This window comes from Charadrius vociferus, unplaced genomic scaffold (genome assembly GCF_000708025.1).
Source record: "Charadrius vociferus isolate BGI_N301 unplaced genomic scaffold, ASM70802v2 scaffold377, whole genome shotgun sequence".
NCBI classification, from domain to species: Eukaryota; Metazoa; Chordata; class Aves; order Charadriiformes; family Charadriidae; genus Charadrius; species Charadrius vociferus.
This window is the reverse complement of record NW_009649456.1, coordinates 1,336,533-1,351,517: the sequence shown is the minus strand read 5'-3', so window position 1 is coordinate 1,351,517 and position 14,985 is coordinate 1,336,533. Positions and strand designations below refer to the sequence as shown.

At 36.7% G+C, this 14,985-nt stretch overlaps 1 protein-coding gene across 1 annotated transcript in view; it reads left to right on the top strand.

The window, feature by feature from the left end:
* Positions 1 to 14,985, top strand: part of ADAMTS19 (ADAM metallopeptidase with thrombospondin type 1 motif, 19) — a 154,341-nt gene that overhangs the window by 136,636 nt on the left and 2,720 nt on the right. Inside the window, exon 24 of the mRNA XM_009889716.1 lies at positions 13,377 to 13,554. Coding sequence (XP_009888018.1) covers positions 13,377 to 13,554 — 178 coding nt within the window. The remainder of the gene's footprint in view (positions 1 to 13,376; positions 13,555 to 14,985) is intronic.

The window sequence follows — 14,985 nt, the reverse complement described above, 5'->3', positions numbered from 1 at the left end:
GTGACATGGCAGGGGGAGAACTGTGTAATCAAATAGATAATGAAAAGAATCAAAAAACATTTTAGATCCATCTTATAACAGCTACTCTTTTTTTTCCTTGTGCATCCTAGGAGAGGGTCTCAAGCAGAAGGTACAGCGTTTATACATCTCTTTTGAATGTTCCCTTCAAGAGGTGAACAAGTGGGTGCCCATAATGATCTTCTCATGGAGTACAAGAGATGGTATACTCAAAAAGAAGGGGAACACATGAAAAAAAAACAACCCTTATAGCTAGAAGAGGATGCCTAGAAGGTGGCATCATGTAGCAGAGGCAAATACAGCCCCACACTTAAGTGTGTCTGTACAGCCACAGTCTCGTTGCACGATGTGCAGCGTACTGCAGGGTGCCCTCAGAAGGAGTGGTATGGGGAAAGAGGGGATTTCCTTACACAGCCACTGTTGTTGCCTGTCGGAGAAAGGAAAGGGTAACAGCGATGAGTTCAGCGGTTGTATGAAATTGCTTTGGACTGTGCCAATTTTAAAGAGTGGTTTTGAGGGAGGCATGCTGAGATGCATGATAGGGACACAAATCAGTAGTGAAAAGGTTGCCTTGTAAGTCACTTTCATACATATTAACAGTTAGAGGAGGCCTAGGAAATTCCAAAAGAAAAGGAGCTCTGAAATACACCTGAGCAAGCTGGGTTTTTCTTACTATCTGGTAGTAGAAATAAAATTGTAAAAATGCTGCTAAAACAGACAATTGAGAGCTTTATAAACAAACGATGTTTTCTTCCACATATGCTCAACAATATTTCATAACTAAATATTGTTAGTATTAGCATGCAGCCATAGATTTTTAACTTTTGGGCAGTTGTACAAATTTTCTGAGCGCTCCTTCCGGCCATATCCTCTGTGGTTCTACCTACAGCCTGAAACCACAGCTATACACAAAGCAGTCTGGCAAGTGTTTGCCTTACCAGTGTTTGGCAGTCCTTAAAACTGACAGGTATGATTGATTAGCCTGGCTTACTGGTGTGAGAAAGATGTGTCTATATCATCACAGCAGACTTTTATTTCTAGTGAAGCAGAAATTGCTGTGTCATGTTGGCATAAATTTTAAAAAACTTTTCACTATACACTGTAGCCCATTTTCTCTCAAGTTGAATAGACTGTGGGTATCCATGTCGTACACATGATCTCTATTTTGCTGCTTTCTGTTGTTGACAAATAACTGTCCATTTAGCTTCTGTAATTACCTTCTGTTCTGGCAGCTTGTCTAGCTGTTTATTGAATTGCCAGATTTGGCAATCTGGCATTGCCCAAAAGGATAGATAGCTGTGATAGGTATTTTAGCGGTGTGATGGATTCAGAGATACAGGGCATCTACTAAGCTTTGTGATCTGACTGACACCTTTCTTTCTATACAAAAGACTGTGTTTGAAGAAATTGTTCTTCCTACAGCCTTACTGAAAAGTGACTGTGGGTATTTGGCAGCCTGAAAAGTGCTGATGCTGTCTGTTAGCATTAGTTGCCCTTTTCAGCTGTGGTGAACAGAGTCGGTAATCTGGAATTGAAAACGTGCATATATCAGATTTCCAAAATGCTTTTTTATAACATTTTTTTTGACATTTTGAAAATCATATTTGACTCTATGCAATGAGGTAAAAAATTTGACTGTCTAGAATGGTAAAAATATTTTTCAAGAATTCTTTAAAGTTAAAAGTCAGTTTTTCAGTTCCCTAAAATTAAGCTGAAATGTTTTCACGAGAAGAAGGTTGGTCAAACAAAAGACTGTCAACTGGGTAAGTTCTTGAAATAGCTTGTTTTGGACCAGCTAGGTGAAAGGGTCCTTGAAATGTTGCAGAGTAATAGAAAGGTATGGTTTCGGGAAGAAAGTTTGGTTAAACTGTTAAGTATCATGGCATTTGGCTAACATCTTCACAAAGAGAAAATCGTACATGTACATTTGTGTTACAACATTACACTTTGATAGTGGATTGTATTTTTAAAAAAGAGATGGAGATTGCCTTCCAGGGAAAGATTTGAATTAGAAACCAGAAACTAGAATTAGAAAAAAAAAAAAAAAAAAAAACAAAAACCAAAAACCAGCCCCCCTTAGCTATAATTATTAGAGCTAGAAGTACAAAGCAGGATGCCTTTGAATAACTGTTAAGTGTTTCTGCTACAGAGAAGATAGCAGGAACCCATTTGCTTGTGCTGAGGCTTGCTCAGTGCTGCCTTTAAACATTTGGACATTGTGGTCTCTTGGAGCAAACAAGGCCAGGCAAAGCAGACACCTCCTCGCAGATGTGCTGTGCAGCTACAAAGGCAGAAGTCATAGAAGATAGCAGTAGCAGCTTTCCATCACCTCCTTTGCCACTGCCACTGTCTTCCAAGCCATTCTAGTGCAGTCTAGATCAGGCCAATTCCCAGACTTTTCTGGTTGTGATCCTTACAGTGACAGTCCAGGCATTACTGCCGCAGGGGACACACAAATGCACACATGCATATAAGCACAGATTTAAATAAAGGAAAACATTCTTGGGAATTGCTGAATAGAAGCAATGTCCCAGGACTTTGCTGTGTGCTTTCCCAGAAATGCCTACCAATTTTTCTCGAGGGCTGCTGGGATCTTTGAACAATGAGTCTTCTGGAAGGCTGATGCATAATTCAGCAGGTAGATAAATGGTGCCAGTGAAATCTTTATTCTAACACTCTACTACACAACCATTACAATGCAGAACTTTATAGCCCAACTAGGAGAATGTTGATCCCAGAGTACTCTTCTGAATGAGGAAGAGTAGTAACACTGAGCATCCCTTCAGTGTCCTTGTGCTGACACTAATTCTTGCTCAACCAGGCCCGGTCTAAAAAGGTTATTCTCAACGAAATTTTATAAGATGGGAGTATGCGACCATTGGAATTTCAGTGTCCCAGGGAGCTATGCTGAATTTATGTGCAAAAATAACATCAGATAACAGCACAAGAAAGAAAGGAGCTAATGTACTTAGATGGCAAAGTGGGGGACAAGACAAGCAAGAGCAGCAACTTCTGGTTTATATTCTCAGGATTTCACTTAACTTGAATATGTTGTGTATGTACAGCCCATTCTACAGAAGGATCTCCAGTCTTTTAAAATAACTGAGAGTCCTATCTCAGTATACAAAGTGGAAAACACTACAGTTTCTCTGACTTTTCATGGCTCATCCCACACAGTTTGGAGGAGAACACCGGTCCCCTGACATTTCGGACCACATGCTTTTTTTATCTTTTCAGTTTTTGCTGAACGTTCATTACTCTGTTTTCTTTCTTAATGTTCTTTCTTGATTTTGCTTAGTGATACACATTAGGCAAATCATTTCATTGGTCTGTTCACGTAAATGCCTAGATTTTTTCTCTGATAGATGAGAAGTCATTCCAAAGCTGTCCATGTGTGCAGGAAAATTCAATTACTCAGTCCAGTGCTGAGACTTAGTCCAGTAGGCGTTCTTTTGCCTGGTGTATCTCCATGTCTAAGGTCATCTCTATCTCTTTCCAAATGTTTTCCTCAGCATCTCTAAGATCTGCCAACATGTAACTCGTTTAGCCAGTTCACTTGGGTTCTGCTAGAATTTATGTAATCCTTCTGCTCTTGTGGGATCTAGTTGATGTTTTGTGTGTTGAACAACTTTTTTCTTTCATGCATTTTTTTATTCTATCTTTCATGTGGTTAATGTAGATAATACTGCTTCACGTGTTCATTCTTGTGATAAACTTGATCTTCTATGAACTTCTTATTTTGTCACAGAAGTATTTATTGTTGTTTATTTACTGTTACTTTGTTTTAATCTGTGTGATTCTCACTTTTACTGCTCTCTAATATCTTGTAACTAGTTACTAGCTCAAAAACCTTTAAAATTATCATTAGTAACAAATTCTTGAAAATGTGTTTTGAAATAGTTGCTTCAAATTAAACTCTGACTGGCAAGGTAGAATCAGAAAAGCTACTTAATATTATTCATTTACCAGTTTTAAAGAATTACAGGCAATTTTGCATGTTTTTAACCACTGTAAGAAAGATTGACTCTTCTGCTTTATCTGTACTGTTTCAGGCTGCTGTTCACAGATTTATGTTGAATCTCTAGAATTCCTTCATCTAATCCTGCCACAAAAACTTCCAATAATGTTGACATAAAACAGAGTTCACCCAAAAGTAGTGATTATTCTTTGGTAAGTTTATCACAGGATCACAACAACTCAGCTGGGTCAACACTGTCTATCTCCTGGCCCTCTGATAGCTCCCTCAGGACAGTCATGCTTGTGACCTCATCATACATAATGAAAGTGTTACACTTCAGTATGGTTTTCGGGCTAATAAAGCAGTTAGAATCATTTTCTAGAAATCCATTTTCTTCCAATGAAGAATGTGTTTAGACATTTTGAAGAGAAAGTTAACTGGTGGAAGTTTTTTTGGTAGTTGTAAGTTATTTTTCTACTTCATTTTCTCCATTTCTCTTTTACGGTTTTTATTTCAAAAGTAATGACCCCTACATGGGATCATGGTATTTCAGATGAAAAAAAAAAGTCCTTTGGGTTCAGTTTCCTCATAAACTCTCAATTTGTTGTGATTTTTTTTTTAAAATATCTTTCATATCCATTTAGCTGAGTTACCTGCTATCACTTCAGATTTTCATGATTTAAAACTTGGTAGATATAGGGAATGGAAGTAAATTCATTGTTAGGGATGAACTCTTTCTTTTACGTTTAATACTACTGGAAAAACTTGAGACAGCTATATAGCATTATGCTATTTAAAAGCAAGTACTTAATTTTGTGTGGTACAAAACAACTTTTTGACATATAGATAAAATAGTAGAAATTTTGAAGAGGAAGGGGTTTCTTAGAGGGTTTTTTTTCCCTACTATGACATTTCCTTTATGTCCTTAATGGGTTCTTTGAATTGTCTTTTCATTAGAAATGCCATAATTCTTTAATTACATTTTTGTGATGATGAGCTATGCTTTTCCCTGGAAGGTTTTCTACAGAGCTGCAGGCCAGCATTGTGATATATGCTAACATTAAATGATATATTCAAAGCCTAATATTTCAAATTCTTTTTAAGAGTTTGTTTTCATCTGTCCAGCATGACATACTCCAACTAATTTCATCAGAAAGATAAAGGTAATTATGACATCAAATCTAACTGCTTCCATACTCTTATTTGTAAGCTTGATAGTTATGATGAATGGAAAGTCATCTACTGCCTAAATACCATGTAGTTATATCTCAGATATGAAAGTGTGAGATATAATAATGTCTTATTCATCACTAAGCACTAATGACAGTAGTATATACCGTATGCCATATAAAGGATTTTTTACGAAATGTTGACAGTATAATACTGAGTCTGATCCACTAAGTGTGAATCCTCTTACAGAGTTATGAGTTGCATCTGTACAACCAATTTTATCTTATGGCTCTAACAAATTAATGTCTCCTTCTAGTTTCTTTGCTGACATACTTTAAAAATAACATACAGCCTTAGGCAAACCTTTAGTATCTTAAAATTGATAAAATATCCATAAAGATGTTGGAAACAAGCCATAGTTCTGTAAAAGTGCCCTTGACAGGAGTTGTTTGTTTCCTTGGCTGGAGGGTAAAGATCCTAAAGAAATGTTGCTCATTCAGTTTGCTTTCACTTCCCTCATCTCAGAATACCACAACATCACAGAACTATTTTATCAAAAAAATTAAGTTGAATATTTGGTTTCAGCTTTGTATTTGTCTTGCCTTTAAAAACCACGAAGGAGAAATACAATTTACAGAACTGGGAAAATAAAAGCTAAGTCTTTACATCACTGAGAAGCATGGAAATAATTTTATGGCTGCCCTATAGATCTATAAATTGTAATGGTCTTTAGTCAATTTAGAGAGTATATCACATTTAAGCTTAAGCAGGGGCTACACGTTTTGCTGGGAACCTTTACCTCAAAAAAAGAGATTATAATGTGCTGGTGAAACTGTTGGCTTGAGTTTTGGACCAATTGCCTAACTCTTGTTTTTATAGATAGGTCAGGCTTGCCCGGCAATTAAAAAAAAAAATTCTTTGAGGATATATTTGTATATTATTAATAAGTCTGAATATCTCCACTTTTTATTGTAGAATGCTGCAGCCATGTAGAATGCTGATGTGTAACTCATTATGTGTCAGCATTCACCAGCTTATTTTTTGTAAAATCCACCAGCATTCTGATGTCAAATACTATTTAACAATGTGTCTAAGATCCTGAATAAGAATAAAGAACTGATTTTTCAGGTGGATGTATGCTTAAAATGGTCTTAAAACTTGAATGTGGTTTTGTATTAAGTATAGATCTTTAGAAAGTATAAACATGAAATTGAAAATGATGTGAAAATAAAGTACATCTGGAGCATATAGAGAGCCATGGCTTCCTGTATCTATTACGGTATTACAGCTTTTGTCCATGCTTTGACATGGATCATTAATTATGAGAAAAAAATGCTGATTCCTTGCTTGATTTGGGGGACAAATGAGATGTTGTAATGCCTTCTGTTGTTGTTATGGATCAGGATTCCAGGTTGTCATACATGGAATTTTTTCAGCTTAATACTGAAAGTCTTCACTTCTAAGTGTTCAGGAACTTTTATCTCAGTGGTTTTTTTTAAAAATAGTGCAATCATAATCAGATTTCTATTTGTGGAGGAAAGGAAAATCTTCATAATAAAGGCTTTTAAGTCAGTATAAAGCTGGTGGACTAATTAAAAAAAAAAAAAAATTACCCTTCCCTTTTGCTCTTTTTCTGGTTCCAAAGGGATCCAAATCTATCCTATGTGTCATATTAGAAAACTCTTTAGTCTTGCAAGAAATTTTCCCTTCAAAATTCAAGGGTCTTCTGCCTGTTCCTTGCCTAGTCTGGTAAAAAGTATATTGAGGCATCAGCCTTCCCTGAGCTTGAGGATATTCTTGTCCCACCAGTACTTCTCTAAGCAGGCTTCCTAAATGAAATAATAAGTCCAACTGTCCTAACAAAACTAGTTTCATTGGGACCATGAAGATTTTTCAATCATGAAGTTGGTGACTGTGTTTCATTAGTTTATCCAAGAAAGAAACTGGGGAACTGAACCCAGGTTTCAAATATAGACAAAGAATTTGCTACTTCTGAGCTGAGTCCAGTGAGGCTGTTAAGATTGAAGCCTATCAAACTCCATTATTGATTCAGAGTAAATGAATAATGATATTCTCAAGTATAGATTTTTATATCCTGTCTTAGAAAAAGTAATTTTTTTTTGTTTCATTAGTAACCATATTACACCAAAATGTACGTCATTTTCCTTTACCAAATTTTACTTGTAAACTTTCAGTTGCTTCTTGTTACTAAAGGCAATTTCGCATTGTCCACCAAACAACCAAATTGTTCTGCTTGAGAAGGTAACAAGGTGTTTTTAAAAAAAAAAAAAAATAAGAAAGGTCCATATTCTTGAGGTGAGGTGACAAGGGTTTTCTCCATAGGAACGCTATCTCTAGCCCAACTTATGCAAGGTAAGCTGGGGTTCTGTCTGTCTTAATTTAAAATCTTATCTCTTTTGGAGTTACCCAGTACTAATTCTTACTCCAAAAATAAGAGATAGAAAGAAAAATGAGGGGGGGAAAGAAGAAAAATAAAAAGGAGAAAAGCAAAATAAGATAAATAAGGACAATTCAAACTTGCTAAACTTAGGAAAGACTGACAGCAGATTTTTTTCAGCTAAACTTAGCAGAAGTTCTGAATTTTAAATTTGGCATTCACATACTGAGGTGTTGGGTGTGTCAGAAATGAGAGAGGCAGAAAGACCTTCCTGGAAATGATGCATGGGGGAACTCAGACTCCATCTTATGTTTGCTCCATTACTCCTTCTTTTTGTATTAGTTAGACTATTCACAAATGCCTTTATTAAAAAAAAAAAAAAGTGCTTAAATAAACTGCAGATTATTTGTTTTATTTAGTAACCTTTACGAATATTGCTAAACTCAATATAAAGTCTTTGTTGAAAACAAATGCACCGCTTTACTACCTGCCTTCAAAAGCAAACTTTATAAAAATACAAGATACATGAAAAGATTGCAAGCATGTAAATAAATATGAATCCTGTCGCTAAAGTCTGATTGCTTGATATCCTTGTTTCACACTCACTTTATGAAAAGGTTGAAATCACTTAAATGCTGGAACCGATGAACCTATACATAAATGATTAGGAATGCTCTGCTAATAATTTCCAATGGAACTCATCACTGAGTTTCCTTATGAGCACGTCGCTTGCTGCTTTGAATGCTACTTAGACTTGTAAAAATTTTTTATTGAACAATCCATTTATTCTGAAAATGAATTGTCCAAGTCAATTCTGTTAATATTGTCACAGGTTGGGATTTTCATTGTCGATTGTATCAGCCTCTGCAGTGATTGCCTGTTGTGTTGGCAGAAAGATGCATTTTGACCGTTACTGTCTGCCAGTGACAATTTTTCCCTTAATTTAGGAATTCCTACTTCTTATGAAGGCCAGCTGGACGCAGCTAAGGCATTACAGCACCTTCCTCAGCTGTTGGCCTTGGGAATATGTATTCTCTCCAGAATATATATCTTTGGCAGGGAACAGAAAGAAGGAATCTTGGGTAACGGGTGTGCATGCCAAGTGTAAGGATTGTTATATTTAACGCCTAGGTTTCTGTCCTTGAAATTATGTCTAAAAGAAGTTCAAAAGTAGGACAAAATTCAAAGAGGGTGGGTAGATTTTATTTGAAAGAAAGAAAAACTTTCAAAAAAATAGCTGTTAAATATATTTATCCAGGAATTTTTTTTTTTAATCTTTAACAGGAATGTTTTACATGTCTTGCTGCTTGAACGGTTTTACAGTACCTTTAGGACTGTGTCCAAAATGCACAGATTAACAGCCACATAAAAAATCTCTGGCTGCATATTAGAACATTTAGTCTAAACCTACAAACACAGTTGTCCTACGGGAATTTTTGCTAATCAGCTACATGGCCTTAAAGTGTAGGTCATCTGAACAGTTAGAAGTAAAATATAATTAACCACCACAAAAATAAAGTAAAGCATGTGCAAGAGTGATGTTTGGGAGGTGGAAGAGGTGGAAAGAAGAGCTATAGAAAAGTATTCTGCGTTCAGTAGTAATAAAAGCTATGGGTTGAAATTAATCTGAGAGCTGCTGAATTGATGCAAGTTACTACAGATTGGTTTGGAATGGACATTTTCTGTAGATTTTATATACATAAGCTTTATATTATTTTATGTGTATTTATATATAAAACCATGGAAAATACAAGCGGTTTTGACAGATTTCTTTCTGATTAAACTCACTGCTTGATATGTAAAAGCTAAAGTATTTTTTTGTTTCCTGTAAGTTGAAAGTTTTGTTACAGTTTTAAACATGGAAACTCTAGGAGTATAAGGAAGCTATGCAGCTTTAGCTACATACCACAAGTGCTACCTAAAATGTGACACCTGCACATCCAGTGAGAGGTATTTGCCTCAGGTTGAATATTTTCAGTAAGAGAAATCCAAAAAGTGAAGCAAGCTTAGGAGACAGTTTTGGAAGAGTCTGTTTCAGCTAGAATGTAACAGATCCATATGCAGAGTATCAAAATGAGGGTCAGAGCTGTTGGTCTGAGTGGCCTGTAGCTGGTTTGCAGAAGCTGAGGTGTCTCCTAGTGAAATTGGACCAAGTCCATACATTTGCAGAGTGAAAAAGAAAAATATCATGAATGCCTTTTATCCTCTAATATTCAGTGGCTGCTCTCAATTATACCAGCAGTTGTCTGGTGCGCATGCAAATTCAAACACAAATTCATATTTAAAACCACTTCGTGGAGACAAACAGAAATCTCAGTGGTTTTCTGTGTAGCTAGCAAATGCACTGCTCAAGGCCGTACCTGAAGTGTGTTTTCCCTAATTTTGTGCAAATGTGATGGGTTGTCTGAAATTTTTCATTTTCTTTTCCAGTACTTTTAAAATAACTAAAAATACTTCTTTTGCCTTGTGTGGATCTGGTCCATGAGTAAATTTTGCTATTAAATGCTCTATTTCATACTACGTTGAATGTGAGGTAATACAGATATGGTAAAGTGATATTATTTTTTTCTGGCTCCCAGTCAGTAGAATTCTTAATTCTGAAGTCAGACACCACTACTGATGATGATGTGTGAACAGGGAAGAGCACAGCTTGACTATCAGATCCCTGGTTGATTTTAAAGCACTACTGGTCTGGAAAAAAAAACTGTCTTTACTTGTAAACTGATCAGGCTGGCTTTGGAAGTTTTGGATTGTAAATCAATGTGGTAGCCCTGCTTCTTCACAGTTTTCCCCAAACATCATTCAATACTTTGTAAGAGTTCTCAGTTTTATAAAATAAGAATAAATATAAAGTTAAAAATCAGTACATTTCCGTCAAAATAAGATAAAACAGAAGGCAATTTTCTTTTTTTTTCCCTGCTTTACCACATACTTCCTATATGAACCGAGACATTTTATCATCCTTTAGCGTCAGTTTCTTCCTCTAAAGTTGGGATGTTAATAAATAGGTCATGCAAGACTAAGATTAATTGTTTTCAAGTTGTATACATCTTTGGATAGAAAAATACACTGTAATCCTTCATAATGCTCTTTGAAATACCTCACAAAGGCCAATAGCACCTCAGTCATTAAAGGGATGCTAAATCACCAATTAAGACTTTAAAGCCAAAATCTTTCTAGATTCTGCGTAGAAACTCAGGGCCTAAACACTGATTAGGCGTGAGAGAGAGAGAGCTTCTTGTGTATTGTCTCTGTTGCAGTCATGAGTTCAGGCCAGAGCTCATTTGATATAGAGAAGATGTGACTGCTGCCAAAGTGCTCCCCACAAAGGCACCTGCATACATGAATTGTTACCCATTATGAATTAGCAGATAAACCATTGGAGCCCATTTTGTCAGTGGAAGTCCAGTGTTTTGAAATCCCATTCTCCCTTCCAGTACCCCAGATATCTAGGTTGCACCTACTCGTTTTAGGAAAACCAGAGGTTAAGGGCAGATAAATTGTTTTTAGGCGTTCTTATGTATCAGATCCACCGCCTGTCCTGTCCACCTTCCCTGTAGCTGATAAGAGAAGATGCATACATACTACAAGCTCACACGTACTCTAGCTTTGGTTAATAAACATGTAAGTGTTTTACTGAAGGAAACAAAGACAATACTATGTGTAAAATTACTCTAAATTAAGATAATTGGGATAATCTTTAAAGATTATCTTCATCTTATTATCTTCATCATATTACCTTCCTCTTTCCTTCTTTCCTTCATTCTTAGGTTTTGAGGGGTTTTGTGGTGTTGTTGTTGGGGTTTTTTTATTATTATTTTGCTATTTAGTTGTCTCACTTGCTATTCCATTAAAATATTCCAAAGATAAACCTCTCTGAAATTACGGAGAGAGGAATCCAAGAAATGGCTGGAATTTTGGCAAGATTAAGATTGATGTTCTGGATGCTGTTGGTGATTAAATTTGGTATGTACATGTCTGATTATACATGTTTACTGTGTGCATGATGTTGGCCGTTATAAGAAGCCAGATTATTTTTAGCCGCACAGGGAAAAGGCAGAGAATTCAGGAAAGGAATTCTATTGAGAGGCTTTTCCTCATGCAATTTGAAAGCAGTATACAAAATTCAAAGTTGTTGACATGCTTCTATTTTGAAAAGACTTCAGTACTAGCTGGATTCCCTCCTGTAAACATCATATTGGTTCATTTGTTAAGCTGTGGTTGCTATTGAATAGAAAATTATGTATTCATAATTGAATGTCTTTGCATGCCTTGGCTCATGCAGGCTGTAGCTGATAAACTTTGCAAGAAATTATAGTTCCTCATTGACTTTATGGAGTTACTGCTGATATACATCACTAAGAACAGAGGCAAAATCAAGTACATTTGCTGCCTCTATAGAATGCTAGTGTTTGATTTCATGCAGTTACAAGCTGAAGTGTGCTTTGGACCTTGTTCGGTCCCTTGTGAAAACATCCTTCAAGTGTACATCCTAGTCTCTTGGAGTCTCGTGAGTCCAAAAGACATGATTCTCACCTCTGTTCATTGGGTGCAAGCCCTGTATTTCCCTTTTGGCATGTGTAAATCTTTCCTCCAAGTAACAGTGTTTAAAATGTCACTCAAAAGCACATAGATAACAAAACTAAAGGGTAAAAAACCCTTTAGTGTTTCCTACACTCAAAATGTGTTCTTGCTTTGCAGAAAACTATACTTCTCCATCTCCATATTGAGACAGGATGGTTGGGAAACCTCTGTTGTTATATCACCCGCTCCTTGTCTTTCTCTCTCATGTCACTATTTTTTCAGCTGTTTCTTGAAGGAAACGTGTTCTGAATATTTACGTAATTAAGATTTTTTAGAAGAAAAATATTTTCAGGACTACGTGGATGGTAGTGGCATAAATTTTCTGCCAGTGCTCATATCATTCATTACAAGAAATGGATTAATATTTGAATGTGTCCCCTACAGTTAATTTGCCTGAAACTTAATGAAATTTGTGGGTACTTGAGTCAAAATCATTAGCAGGTAGGAGCACATTGCAATATGTATTTTTTTAATTAATTTGTAGTTAAAGCAATAGATCATATGTCAATGGACACAAAAATAATTCATGCCCTGTGAAATTTTGTTCACAAAAAGTCAGCCAATGGGGAAGAGATGCATTTTGTTGGTTTGGAATAGGTTTTGTATGCATCTGTACAGCAGTGCCCAAGTTTCCATCTTAATATATTACTGTGATAGAAGTAGAATGTTACAGTGCTCAGCTGTTTTATTTTCTGACCTCATCCTCTGTGGCAACAAGACAGGAAGGTCAGGCAGCGTGTCTCATGTTGCATGTTTCATTTGTGTGACACACTTGAAAACATGAAGACGTGATGCAAAGACAGAGCCATACACTCTGCTCAGTAGAAAGAGCATTTTTGCACTGGTAGGAGTAATGGCGTAATTAAAAATGCTTCTCTCTGTCAGTGTCTGTAAGCATTTTCTTTTGTTCCATCACCCTCACCTCTAATAAGAGTAAATTAGGATGTGGATACAGGGGAACAGCCCCTGCTCCCTTCAGGCACATGGCTGCGTTTCAGTTTCATCACAGGCTCTACAAAATGGACCTTGACAGCAACAGGATGCTGGAATCAGTCCTTCAGTAAATACTGCAAATTTATTTGTGTCTTTTTAACTGATTTTCATTCAGCTAATGGAATGGAAGGAAGAAATCTTGGAATGCTGACAATTGAAGGAGCAGCCACTGACTTCACCAGGACTGGCATTTCACCTTCACGTGTACAGGCAAAAATACCTTTCCAATGAATGTGTGTCTTCTATGTGTTCCAGTGCTCCGTCACCTGTGGCAAAGGGATGCAGTCCCGAGTCATCCAGTGCATGCACAAGATCACAGGAAGGCACGGCAATGAATGCTTTTCCTCAGAAAAGCCTGCAGCCTACAGACCCTGTCATCTCCACCCCTGCAATGAGAAAATTAACGTTAACACCATAACATCACCCAGGTTAGGTAAGCAGTCAAAATGACACATTCCTGCTGGAAATCTCTGTTTATTTCTTTCTCTCCATAGAGTAATGATGATCCCAGTTTAAAAACAGAGGGCTAGGACGTAGGAGGTGTAAATTCTATACGGACACTCATCTGTCTGCCTCAGTTTTCCAGTGTGTACATCAGAGACTGTATCTCCCAATGGTGAAGGGTTTTGTTATCCAAGGAAGGACCATATTATGGGACTGCATGGTATATGGACACAAAACATCTGACATGAAAATATGTTTTTATTAGAGAAATTATAAACATATTATATATGTTTATACATATTTGTCCACTCAATTTTATCAAACATTTCTAAAGTAAGAAAATACCTTTTTTTCTCTTTAAAACCTCTGCAGACTATGTGCTCATGATATTTGTGAGAACAAGGAAGCTTTTATTTGTTCCTCAAATACAAATAGCTCTTTCCACTTGTATTTAGTTCAAATGTCTGCAGTCTGTGCCTGATGGATTAGGACACATGAAGGAAAATTACTAACGTGAAGACATTTGCTGTTCCTGGAGGAACTCAGGTCTCTATTGGTCTTAAAGAAATTATGTTACTGCACAACTACAGAGCTGTTAATTCTGTTAGTTGTTTATGCCTAGCAGGCTGTTGATGATGGTCTTACTTTTAGCTCCCCAAATCATTCATCTGCTTCTTGAGCATGACTGGGGAATATTCAAAGGGTTGCTGTAAGACAGCATACCCTTTCCAGATGATTTTCCAGAGCCCTTGTTAAGATAAACCCTCCTGTCAAATAGATTACTCCTGCATGGAAAGCAAGTCTAACATTTCAGGCTGTGTGCAATCCTTCCTTTAAGTCAGTGACGGGTATTTCTCTTTGAAGTTTTTAACCCTTAAATGTTCTTGTGCAGTAGTCATTGTTTCAGTTTGGTGGATGAGATGGCAGCTGTTGCTTATGGCCCTCTCCTCTGCTATTTCATTGTTGTAAGGTTGCCCTTCGTACTTTATCTTTCTTTGTTCAACTGATCTCCCAGAAGCAAGAGGCCATCACTCCATCACTGACACTTTCCCTCTGGTGAGGTGTAAGCAGCTTTGTGCCACAGAATAGAGTGAATCACAGTTTCACAGGAAAAATACAGTGTCAGATTCATTAAAATTTGACTTAGTATGAAGTGCACAAAAAAAGATTGCACTACATTTTCCTCATAGAATGGATTATGTAGCACTGATGTTTATAATCTACAGGTCAATCTTATTCAGCATGAGTCAGAATACAGTCCAGTAGAAACATTAACATCACACAAATATATAATGCAATGCTTCTCTTGATTATATTGACCATTTTGGCCTCCAGTTCCATTCCTATTAAGCAGTATAGATCCCCTGGATTTGCGGGTACGGCTAGTGGAAACTGATGTGGGTTGCACCATCTCTTTTCT